This window comes from Ixodes scapularis, unplaced genomic scaffold (assembly GCF_016920785.2).
Source record: "Ixodes scapularis isolate PalLabHiFi unplaced genomic scaffold, ASM1692078v2 PGA_scaffold44__24_contigs__length_19508400, whole genome shotgun sequence".
In the NCBI taxonomy this organism is placed as follows: domain Eukaryota; kingdom Metazoa; phylum Arthropoda; class Arachnida; order Ixodida; family Ixodidae; genus Ixodes; species Ixodes scapularis.
Window position 1 is genome coordinate 6,969,881 of NW_024609873.1, and position 13,253 is coordinate 6,983,133.

At 44.2% G+C, this 13,253-nt stretch overlaps 1 protein-coding gene across 2 annotated transcripts in view; it reads right to left on the reverse strand.

The window, feature by feature from the left end:
- LOC8051298 (adenylate cyclase type 1) overlaps window positions 1-13,253 on the reverse strand; it is a 368,813-nt gene that overhangs the window by 6,906 nt on the left and 348,654 nt on the right. For both annotated transcript variants that reach the window (XM_042293121.1, XM_042293122.1), the window contains exons 16-20: window positions 12,356-12,476; window positions 2,868-2,987; window positions 1,819-1,965; window positions 374-472; window positions 142-259 (exon numbers count right to left, since the gene is read on the reverse strand). In XM_042293121.1, coding sequence (XP_042149055.1) covers window positions 142-259; window positions 374-472; window positions 1,819-1,965; window positions 2,868-2,987; window positions 12,356-12,476 — 605 coding nt within the window. The remainder of the gene's footprint in view (window positions 1-141; window positions 260-373; window positions 473-1,818; window positions 1,966-2,867; window positions 2,988-12,355; window positions 12,477-13,253) is intronic.

A 13,253-nucleotide genomic window follows, 5' to 3' on the forward strand; every position in this document is an offset into this window, starting at 1 on the left:
GAAATCAATATTTGCCCAAAAAGTGGGGTAAGCGACGACTAGGGATATTATGGTAGATTTCTCACGGACACGATTCCACTGCACAAGGGCGCTTTACAAGACCCAGCATTTAATGGGAGGAAGGAGGGGCGCTGCACTGACCCACTCTGAGCATGAAGTTGTTGTAGGAGTTTTCGTTGATGTCGGCCAGGCAGTCTTTCATAGTGAACACCAGCTCCGCCATGGTGGTCATGTAGCTCGCTCCGGACTCGTGGTCGTCCTGAGCAAAGACCGCAAGAAACCCGCCTTATGTTGGACGCCTCTTCTCAGACCGTCGTTGGCTTGCCACAAATGTGTGTGCCCTGTTGTGATCCGGAACCGAGCTTGTACTCACCGCGATGCGTGCTTCGGGCATGAGACCAATGGCTGCCATGTAGGTGCTCCCCGTTGTCTTGATCTTGTCGATGGCCTTGAACTGTTCACCGTCCAGCAGCTGAAGAAAATTAATGTTTCAAGCATAGTTCAAAACATGCTTTTGTGCAGAAAATACGCTTTGCCATTTCAGTTGTTTGTGGCGTCGCTGCTACGTGGCACCACTAGCTAGCTATAGACAGCTTCATGTGCCCGTGCAGAGTTCCTATTTGCGCGTTGAAATAAGGACACCTCCATCACCCGCCGATTCTTTCGCATCTTTTCTTTTGGTGGCCTGTAGAGCAAACGACAGTCCTCCGTGTTTCTTACGAGTAATCTTTACATCTCAGTCACCTTCAGTATATGATTACACACCAGTCACACCAGAGGTATGCCTTGAACTTTTCAACTCTCGAGTTTACACCGGTGCATCTGGGTGCGGACACCAGCACACATAGTTCGAATTTTTGGGTTTCGAGCACTATGTGCTCGAAGCCCATAAGGCAGTAGCTTTTATAAACCCCAAAGCACACTTTTGAGGAGGAGTAACCAGAAATTTTCCATGGGGTTTGGGCTAACCGGGCCAAAAAGGGTGGGAGAGGAGGGGTAAAAGAAGGGAGGGGAAGCACAAGTAGAGGAAGGAAGGGTCGCAGAAGCAAGAGGATGAAATCATCGGGGTACTCTTCACTTTGTTTACAACCCTTCATTCAGGAGCCGACATCATTTTCTTTGAGATGCAATTGAATTTGGACTGACGAACAAGGGACTTTACCAATGCTGAATGTCAGTTTTCATTCATTCTATTCTCTACAAGGGCAGAGTATTTGAAAACACATCACTAGAAAATATTCTGCACGATAGCCAACAAGTTTCTCAAGAACTTATCGTAAAACCCCGAATGAATGTTCAACCACAGTCGAGAAATAAAAGGGGAAAACATGAGATGGGCGTTTATTGGGATTTCATGGTAGCTTCACGACACCCAAACACCTCGGCAAAACAACGAACAAATAACAAAAAAAGTTTGACTACAAATAACCAATACGTCAAGTGCCTCAAACTTATTAGGCATCAGAGATCCCAAATTACAAAAGAACACTTGGCAAGACTGTTTTTTACAGCAGCTGAAAGGAATTTTGCTGGAAGTAGGGGAGGGTCTGCAGAGAGATCTGACATCACGGACGGATGGGACTTCACGTGCGAAGCATTGCCCAGATTAATTTTTCTCACTCAATAATTGCCGTTTCACCAAAAACATAATTTTTTCCTAAAAGAAAAGCAGGTGTATGTCGTTCGTTCCATAAAAAGAAAGTCACCCTTGGGAGGCTTGGGAAAGGGGCACCTCTCTTAAATCAGCTCCTGCGTTGATGTTACCTTGAGCAAAATAAATTGCCTGTAACTATTGGCAACCTGAGGGAGCCTGCTGACCTGGTCAAACTCTGCGATTATCTCGTTGAGCAGGCGGAGGCACTCCACGCCCTGGTTGTTGCCGTCCAGTTCCATGTAGAACTCGTGGAAGTTTGGGATGGAGGCAAACATGACGCCCACCCGGCTGTACGACTGGTGGTACAGCTCCTGCAGCCAGGGACAAGAACAGTCGGTGCATTGCTCCTACATAGCGTGGCACCATTAGTGCAAACAAACGATTGCTGGTTTTCTCATGGTTTCTTCTCAAAATTGAAAGGCTATCCTAAAACCTATTACTGCGGTGGGAAGTGCTCGCTTGGGTAACTAACATAAATGGTTAGATTGAATCTCTGCCAATATCCTTTCAAAATAAAATGTGAAAAAAAAAAAGAAGCCGATGTCGCATTTACATTAACAGTGCCGTGCAAAATAATAATAATGAAAATAAACAAACCATCAACACCAGACCCTATTTATATGAAAGATACAGTACATACTGAATAGTATGGGGTGTTTGGGAGAAAAGGCAACTGGGTTTTTCTCACCTCAAACATAAACTATGCATCACCCTGCGCCCTCCATCCAAATGTAGCTCTAGTGGTTGAGGCCAGCAGCCAGACTTTCAGAACTCACCAATATCTAATTAAAAAAGGTGCGACTTTTGGAAACAATTTTATGAGGAAATGGTGAACAAGGGAGCCAGAGAACACATGGAGATGAATGAAAGGCCAACTCTGGTTACCGGCAATGCACCCTATTTTCTCATTGAACGTTTCCGAAAATGGCTAATAACTTTTGAATTAGGTAAGGGCTAGTTTTGAAACTTCGACATCTTCTCCGGACTCCTAACACCACATTTTGGTCAGACACCGTGAGTACAGCGATGCACAGTTTATTTTTGTGTCGAGAAAAACATGGTTCTCTTTTCTCCCAAAACCCGGCGCAGATAGACAACAGCTGCCTATACATTTTTAGGCTAACCAATCTCGGGGAAGGATCCGACCAAAAACTGACAACACAGATTCTGAGTGGGTTCACTGAAGCCCAAGAAGGAAGGAATCGGTGCGCACCATGTTGTTGCGAAACTGGTTGTCGAGGAAGTGTGTGGCAACGTGTGCGGGCAACAGGTTGAACAGGATCCTGCGGTTGCTGCTCTCCAGGTCATGCATCTCACGCTTCTCTTCGTTTGCCTGTCGCCCAGACAAGGGGAGAGACCGGGTGATTGTATGGTATTCTACACCCAGTTCGCACACATCGTCACATTCCAGAGATGTTTATTAAATGCGATGGCATTTTTTTGCAGCCCCCCCCCCGGAACAATTCTGCTACGTAACACGAAATGCATGCATGGGAAAGTGATAAATAAACAAAATGACGAGAACAAAAAAAAATTCTGAACATCTCCTGAGGAGGATTGAACCCATGAACCCCAAGATTTTAAGCCAGACTCTTGAACACTTTGGCAAAGGAGAGACTTGTAAGGCAATAGTTGTTACGTGGTACTCCTCTCTCATCATGTGCATGCGTGGGATGCAAAACGAGGCCCTCGCTGGATGTGCCACAGTCTTCACAATGCCTCGCAAGAGAAAGGAGTAGGCTGAGGAGGGGCTGAACTGAAGTGGCAACACACCGAGTATGACCATCTTGACCATACTGAATTGCTACAACACAGGGTTTGTGGCACTGTAATCGGTGTAATATAGTCTTCACGGAAGTCAAGCAAAGCTATTGCATTTTGATGGAGTCTGCAGCGAAGCTGGCAGAAACACAGGCCCGTTTTTGTTGTTATTAATTTCCATTTGATGACTCGGAAGATGTCGACTAAAAAGGTAGCCCAGTATGGGGGTGGGGGGTTGCAAATTGAAAATCGAAAACAATAGCCAGGCAACAAATACAGCTGAGGAGAGAGGATAATAGTCCTACAGGTTATGGAATGGACTACTACTATCTTTTAATGATTTCTTTCACATATTTATATATATTACTTGTTTTTACCTCAAGAAACAAAGTTAAAAATGTTCGGTACTTCACGGAGCTCACAAAGCACAAACTAGTTTTACACTTTATGTAGTGAATTAAGATACTTGTGTGGGCATTTAAGATCAGCTGTCTGTTATTTTATAGAAATGTACACGTTCAAATGCAAAAATAATTGTTTTAGAGCGCAGCTTTTAGGCGCCTGTTTCCGGCTTGAGTGGCGTCGTTGTCGACATGACCACTCGTTGCATTATGAGATGTTTTCCGTAATGACGTCACGTGTGACGTCATTATGGGAAATGATGTCGCACGTCATTATGGAAACGTAGATGACGTCACGTGTGACCAGAGTGTCGAACCGATATTTTTATCGGTTCGGTTCGGGTTCGGGTTCACGGCTTTCGATTCAGTTCCGGTTCAGTTCCGGGGCGCAAAAATAACGGTTCAAACCGGTTCGAACCGGTTCGAACCGGTTTGAACCGCTAAATTGAGAATATATTTTCTGCGTTGTTCTGTCAATAGGCACTATTTAGGCCATGAAACTAACTGCTGTAAACAATCTGATTTTTGCGAGGACCTATTTTTGAGAATTTCGCGAATCGCCTACAATTCGCGAAAAATGGGTCCCGCGAACAATTTCGGTAAAATGTAAACAGATTGAAATTTATAGTGAGATTCCACCGCGTCGAGAAAATTACAACCCACGAATTATTCCAAAACTTCAGCTTTGACCTAAATCGCGAAATATTGAGCCCACGAAAAATAAGTCGTTTACAGTATATAGTTTTCTTTTCTTTATCGTTTGTTCGATCCAGTTTTATTTTCAGGTACAAAAATTATAAAATTCTGTTACTTATACCTACACAACAAGAAAGGAAAATCTCCATTAACATACCAAACGTCGTGTTTATACGACTCAACCTCCCTTCGTTTACCAGAGTCACATACATTGTACCTGAATCAAAATGTTTTCGCGAAGTGAAGTAGGTTGCCTAAAATACCCGTGACAGGCACAACTTTGTATCGCAGTATTAGATGTTGAATCGTGGTTTTGCCCTTGAACTAAGAAATTAATTACAGTGAATAAAATCATGAAATGGGTACCTCGCCGCCATATATACCATAAAATGTGTTTTACGGAATACGTTTCACAATATATATATGACGACGAGACGACTGATCTTAAGGCAATATAATTTTAAAAATGTCACGAAAGTCACGGGACAAGTCCTTCCACTCTATATTTTATAAAAACACTAAGCGTCAATCGCAATGCTTGTTTTTTCTAACTAGCATTGTTTGCTCTCAGCACCATGATGCGGGCGACGAATCATGCGAAAAGGAGTGGCTGAAATTGTTCACTCTAACCTATGAGCACCTTCGTACTGAGATCGAATCTGACCTAAAACAGTGCTTACCCATGTGAACATTTTCTATATTGGATAAACTGGCATAGCCTGGTTCTGAGGTTTGCTCTTGACAAAATGCCGGTCAATTTAATTTGCAAATAAGCATCACCCTCTCTAATTGATGATTTTTGTCAAATAGAACAAAGTGGGATTTCATGCTCTACTCAATTCGGAAGCTACTTAATTGGACACTTTCTGAGAATTTAAGTGTGCAATCGTCATAGTTCCACCATTCGTTCCAGTAAAAAAAGGCGATAATAAAAACACTTAAAAAACGCAATAATAAACTTCTATATATTTGAGAAGTTATATATGCGTGAGGAACACATACAGTTATTTAAATTAGCTTCAAAATAAAAAAAAAACACTATTTAAAGCTTTTCCAAATCACCTATAACGTGTCTATAGAGGATAAAAGCGCCGAAAAAGATTTGCAGAACATCTTTCAGATAATTTAAAGGTGCATTTACTTATATGTCTTTGAGGTGTGGATCTTCTATTTATGCTGCCAAATCTTCAGACAGGAATAAAGTATATTTGTATTATCATCGATAAATTTGACTTTATGAAGTTCACATAACCGCCTGAGACCGACACGGAAGGACGATACTCGAAAATACGCCAGCTGTTGAGTCTTCGGCAACGTGCTTTTGTTAGCTGTTTTGCAGTGTAAAATACTGGGTTGCAGGGTATGCCAAAAAACACTGTGGTCCATGATATATCGCAAGGCAAATACACGAAATGTGCAGAAATGAGGAGATGACACGCAATTTTTTCTAAATAATCCCTTACACAACGCTTTACTGCAAAGAGAGATGCATAGAAATGCATAAAATGATATTCCTAATTAAACATAGATTCCTCGCAGGGCAAATGAAGATTTTTAGAATCCTAATATAAGACACGTTTGGGCATCAGCTTGCCTCAGCTCGAAACGTCGCGAGATACTACTAATGTTATCTTAGGTTTTACGCGCACTTGTTTTGGGACCTTACTTCACGACTGTTCTTTATCAGTCATGTGCTGCAACATTTCATTAGGCTGCCGTATATCATCGCGAGACTGCTATAAATACTACACAACTTTACACCTTGGACGTCTACTGCTAGTGTTGCGAACGTCGCACTTCACCAGAAAGTTGAAGTATTTAACATGGTTTGCACGTGACGTAATCGCACTAGATACTGGTTGTCATTGCGAGTTGTTCTTGCTGAGAATATCAAATCCGATGGGGCAAAATGCACGCTGCAAACTTTTCGCGCTCAGTGCAAGCTATGTATTTGAGAGGCACACATTTTTCTTGTTGGTGCATCGTCGTTAGACACGGCGCGAGTATCTGGCGCGGCGAAAACGTTCTTTCTGGCAAGAGTGTTTTTACAAATAAAAGTTGTACCAACTACCCATCTGTCACTATCGTTTCCAGGTCACGCTTTCTATAGTCTGCGCCGAAAGTGCGGGGTAGAGGAATCTTTACGACACAGTATGCTTTAAAACTACCCCCTACCCACTCCCTTCTTTTTTAGTTGCTCTTCGAGATACTTTTTATTCCTCAGGGATTGCCTGCTCCGTATTGAGTGGTGTTCACTCGACAATTATATTTGTGTCACTCGTTAACAGTAATTCTTCCTTGCTTTTACTTTGCACCAAACTGTGAAGGTTAAACAAAATACAGGGCGGTCAAAACTTGGAGAACTTGAGAACGGCACTCCTGTGAGACTTAGAGCAGCTGCCAACGTTTGGCTATCCCCGTGAGACCGCTAGGATCTTTCTTTTCAGGTGTCCCTGACGTACACACTAATAGTTCCATGTAACGTCGGACTAATACGTCACATTTAGACGCTTTAACACTTCTATTCTCGGTACAACTTTCTGAGGCAGTTCAGCAATAACGAAAACATGTTTGGGAGCCTCAATGGTGTGCATACATGTAAAATGGGCCGTGCAGCATTTTTTTTACCTTCAGTTCAATAAATACCGCTAAGTTGTAATCCCTGACGTTGATAACTTGCAAAAGCATCCATTAGTTTGTTCCTCCGAGAAATGGGAGACAGTCGAAAGAAAGAAATGAAACAGCTTTCCCCTCCTCAACTCGCAATTAGAACTATCAGCCACGTGATCTGATCCCAATATATGCAGCGTCAGTGTTTATCATAGTCATAAGCAGGGTTGGCAAAGCGAAGCATGGGCTAATCTTCAGATATAGTTTTAGTTGGGCTATAATGGGGCCCGAGCCCCACTAAAGCGACAAACAGAAACAAACGACAGCGGCTAGCCTTAAACCAGAGTATTTCGCGATTTGACAGGCTTTGTAGAATAAAGAAGGCTATGCTCAAACACGAGTGTCATGAACACGATGGTACCATTTGCAGGCTCGTAAACACTCGTGCTAACTTCGCGAGCACCGAACAACTCAAAGCCGTATAAAGGTACCATCGCGAACATGCTGCATGTGTCTGAGGCTTGTCGCTTTTGCTTGCTTCTGCTTCTAGCTCTAGTGGGACTCGGGCCCATCATAATCTTTGAGTTGAACAGGAAGGAGCCGTTACCCGAATGTTTGGCGATACTGGTTGTCATGAACCAGAGCATTTGACTCGGGATCATGACAATCGGGTACATCATGGTGTCACGGGACTCTCAGTGCGAAGTTGTGGTGTCGTGTGACGTCACGGTATCAACAACGTTAGTAGATCTAGCGACGTCCTCAATTTGAATCGACTTTACGCGGTGAGTCACGTGACGTCACGGGGTCACGTGATGTGACATTACTTGACAGCATGTCTTGACATTAGGACGTCACGTGACGATGTGACACATGGCTATTCATAGTGCCAATAAGAAAGCGCCGCAAAAAAACAGGATTTATTATACATTGGAATTCTGTATATGACGAGCTGATCAATACTTAGAGGAATTCACGTGCCAATTTTGTATTCCCAAATAATAAATTTGTACTACTAACAAAAAAAATTACCGTGAACCGTTTTGAACCGGTTACCGTTATAATTTTTCCGGTTCCGTTCCGGTTCAGTTCCAAGATGGCGGCAAAGATTTCGGTTCGGTTCAGTTCCGGTTCGGCTAAAAATAAAGGTTCTGTTCCGGTTTTCGGTTCGGTTCGGTTCCGGTTCGACACCCTGCGTGTGACGTCATCTACGTCATGAAGGTCCCAATTTTCAGAGTGAAGGTCATGACCTTCACTCGTGAAGGTCTTGACCTTCACAAGTGACCTCACAAGGACGGAGGGAGGGAAGGGGAGCGGGAGGGGAGGAGGAGAATGTACGAAGAAGGAGGAGGGGCATACCCACCTCTCCGTACCCTCTCCTCCTCCTCCTCAAGAGGTGCACTCTAATTCGGCACTAAGGGGAATTGTAAATGTCTTTAATGTTTTTTAATCTTTAAAACCAAATCTTGTAAGAACTATTTTGCACATTCAGCTGAAGATTCATTTAGGTTCCAATTGGAATTTTCCCATTTGGTAGCGATTAGGTCTTCACAGAAGTGCCAATGGGAACATGGGAACCACTTGGAACCCATTCAGGTTCAAAATAATTCCAACTGGAGAGATCAATAGGCTATATGCGAAATGTAGAGGGCCATCTAGTAGCACGCCGAGAACTATGTCCGCCATCTTGTTATAGGCGAGAAAACGAAACCAAAGACCCGACCGGCAAAGACCCCATGTAAACAAGCGACCACGCTTCGTGCAAGAGATGCGATGCCAACGATTGCTGCGTTCCGCTGCGGATGCAACGATAAACCTTTGATTTGTGCATGACGCGAACGCAAACGTAAACAGGGTTCACTTTTTTCTTTATTTTTATTTGTTACTTGAAAGGCAGCTTTTGACAAAAACAATCGGTACGACAACGCGAAGAAACATGCGGATGTTATCGTGCGGCGTAAAGTCATTTAAAGCCACTGAACTGGGCCCTAATCTTTTCACGAAGTTATACCAAATTTGTTTAGGACCTTCTTTTTTCTTTTATGTGCGTTGTAGTATCGGCCTGGCCTTTTTCTTGATGCGCACGCAGCTTAAAGCGCCACCAACCATAATTGAAGATGCGCATGGTTAACAGTAGTATGGTTACGTTCATCGCAGTGGCTAAAACTTGAATGTCGGTGGTGGCAAAAACTTATGTTGCGGACGTTGAATGAAGCAACACGGGCGATGCCAACTTCATTTTACAGCCTACTTCTTTTTTTTTTTCTTTTTGTCGCAGCCGAGGTAGAAATTTTGTTTTGTGCAAAGAAGCTCGGGGGTAGTTTTGAGAAAGTCACTGCAGTTATTCTGCCAGGGTTGAACAAATCTTCATTATTAGCGCAACATCTGTCAACTGTGCTTGAGGTCAATGCTATCTGACACCAATTTTAGCCCTTTGCAACGCTTGAAAAGTATTGCCCAGGGCAGTTTCTTTTAGAAGAACACAGAGTGTTCCACCAAAAAACCCTCTGCCAGTAACAACTAAAAAAAAAAAACTAATTTTGGGTCATGTATTTGCTTGGAGCAGTATACCGCTAAACAGTACGACTTCAAGCGTATTCGCATCGAGAAAAGAATTAAAAATGTTCTCAAACATGAACGGGCACGACGGCTCAGTCCTTTCGAAGGCCTGCGCACCTGCAGGCGACAACAAGCTTCCACAGCGAAGGCGAAAACTTGGACCGCTGCTTCGACGAGGTTATCGCCAGTGTGCGCAGGCCTTTGAGAGTTTTTTCAGACAGTTGCGGTGGGTTGTCTAAACTGTTCGTCCGCATAATGTGGTCAGAAGGCAGAAAACTGTTGCTGCACCATCGCACAATGCCCGTACGGCTGACTCCGATGCCTCCACCGTGCTTCGGTACCGACAACGCTTGCCAACATTAAAATGGTGACGCTCTCAGTGTTGTCAGACCACAAAGCAATTTCGCATAAGGCCTACTGACCAGTGTGCTTCCAGTTGGAACCTACTAAACCCAGTCAAAATTCCAATTTAAACCAGTTGGAATTTCAATTAAATCTAATCGGTGTAGAAACTATGCGCAAAACTAGGTTTTTCTTGAGGTGACAATGGGTATAGCATCCACCAACGTTATTAAACCACTCAGTTGGGAAACTGCCATAGAGACTGCTTTGAAAAAGTGGCCCCGATTTCTCCTCGAACACCGAGCTAATGACGAACACAACGTCACCATTTACTGCTATTTTGGCTTTAATCGGCCATTATGGCGCATTTTGGCTTTAATCGGCCATTATGGCGCATTTTGGCTTTAATCGGCCATTATGGCGCCGAAACAGATACAGTGGAAGAGGTTAGAGGGGTGCCACCCCCGTCTCCCCAGCGGATGTGCCGCGTCGTACTACCGAAGTTAAAATGCACCTAGGTCGGGACGCGCTACCTGAAATCACCGCTGAGGTATGGTTGTATAAAAACAATATTAATTGTTCCGCCAAACCTTGCAAACTAAAGATTTTAGAAAACATCACACGCCCTTCATTTTGTACTAAACTCCAATAAATTTCATACAAAAAGAGTCTTTTCGGTTTGTTTTTTTGCAAAAACATGCTTTCTAAAAGCTCAAGATGACCACAGTACAGACAAATGACAAAGAGTGGCGCTGTTGTCGTTTTTAGCTTGGTCTTGGTGGACGCCACCGGCCCAGGTTTCGACGGCGAGTTTCCCAACTGAGTGTTTTAGTAACGTTGGCGTCCACGGAATGGTACAGTAGCTCATTTGCAACTGAAGTATTAGACGCTGGCTATTATACTCTGCGTCACTAGCTATGGGCAGTGTAGGTGAAGGCAATGCGAGGTTTTTCTCTTTCTACCCAGCCTTGCCCATCCTCCCTTTGCCTGTATTGCCTGCAACTACTGACACAGAGTACAGCCGTAACCTAACAGTATAAGTACTTTTACATATATGTTTTGTTATTAATCAGTGCCTCTATGGTATTCACACAGACACAAGACAGCAGTAATGTCTTTTGACCCAAAGCAGGGTAAAAAAAAATTACACTATAGTTCGTTGCAACTCAAGACGGTAAGGTGAGGGAAAGGAAAGCTGGGGAGGAGGAAGCAGATGGAACGCTGGAAAAGAAAGGGGGAAAATTTCTTTAGCGTTCCATCTGCTTTCTCCTCTTCGGCTTTCCTTTCCCTTGCCCTACCTTCTTGAGTTGCAACGGACTATAGCTTTATCACGTTGCAGGGGAGCATAACATCTGTTTTGAATGAAAATAATAATTGGGTTGTGTGTGTTTATACAGCCTAGAACTTGGTCTGCCTCACAGGGGCGACGAGTCTCCCAGCTGTAGATGAGAAATTTGGCCAGTGCGGTACAGCCGCTAGCCTGGGGTCTTTAACGTGCACCACGCAGTAGTGATACACGACCGCACGCCGGTACGATGCTCATCCAGATCGAAACGGGCAGGGGTGGGGCTCGAACCCAGGATCCCTGGGTTCTGCAGCGCGAGCTTTCGCTCCACGTGCCCCGAGCTGGTGTGCGCTAGACCACTCGGCCACCGATCCCCCTGTTTTGAATGAGCTGGGCACAAGCTATGTATGTGTGATGTCATGAGGTGAAATGACTATAATGTCACATGCCATCATGTGACAGCACAGTGTGACATGTGATGCCATAACATGATGATGTCATGAGGACATCATAATATCACCATGATGTCATGTCACAACGATAACATTGTCATGAGGACGTCATCATGACATTGTGTGCTGTCATGATGCCACAGTAATGTCATAATGATGTCACGGTGTCATGCGACATCATGGTATCAGGTGATGTCAAAGTTTGTGACAGCTCTTCGTGACGGTCTTCTTATAGAATTCGGCTGATAAAACACATTATGTGTTGAAATAATGGTGCTTAGGGGCATCTATGCTTCCCTCAGCTTTTTACAGAAATCAGAGTTGACGATCTATAAGTGAAACGGGGGTGCATCACTATAGTCACTGCTTTTACACAGCAGGGCATGGCGATCCCCGTGCATCTTATTATCGCTCCGCAGCCAATGAGATTGCTGCGTTAGCCGATAAGAATGCTGAAGAACAAATGACAAAGCATGAAGATAAGAGGGCACGCCTTGCATTTGTTAAGCTGACTGCAGCTGCCCTTTAACTCATGCTCGTGGCTGGGCGATGTCTGTGAGGCATGCAAGGAGTGGATAATCCCTCCCCCCAGTACCTGAACATTCCAGAGGAAGTCCAAACGTGCCGTCCACTCCACCTGGCGGCCGTGAATGAGCACGGCCATCAGGATGTGCACAATGCACACCACAGCCAGCACGTGCAGTGGAACGAAGGTCCTGGAAGCAAAAATGCAGTGTTTATTTATTTATTTCAATACCTTCAACGTTTAGAGGGCATAACAGAAAGGAAAGGGAAGTGAAGAGCTTAAATTTAGAGGACAAATGGAACAATTTTTCCATTTTCGGTAAATACCACTCGGAATTATTCCCCAACATTCACAACCTATGAAACGTGCATCAGATTCTTTCCTCATGCAATGGCAGTCTCAGGAAAAATCTGAGGAAAACAAGTGGCATTCACTCCCTGAGCTCGGAGCCAGAACGAAGCAGTCACGTGATCTGGAGCCAGTGGCGTAGCCAGATCCCTCTGATATATGCATGCATTTTGACCCTCCTCCCTTGCCCCCCAAGTCATGGACATCGCAGGCACCTCAAACCCCCCTCTGAATAAAATTCCTGGCTGCCAGTCTGGAGTTGATTTTATGCCATGAATGTTCATCAGAGTCACCTGCTGGAGCTGGCAAAGTGCTGAATTCCAGATTAAGGTTCATCTATTCCTGTCATCGCGGTGACTGGGCACGAGCCACTCCCCGAATGCATGCCGAGGCATTGATTGTCACGAGCCCAAACCAAATGCTAACGCGGTGTTCGTGTCCACTGAATGAGCTGCATTTAAATATTGTCACCGCAAAAATTGCGAAGCCTGCTGACAAACTCCTGGGGATCATATTGTTGACAATGCCTTTGATCTGATCCCGACAACTTTGTTATCAAGTTTTGTGAAAGAGAAACTGAAAAGAAGCATTCGCTTGTATTCTTGAAATTATGTGGCGA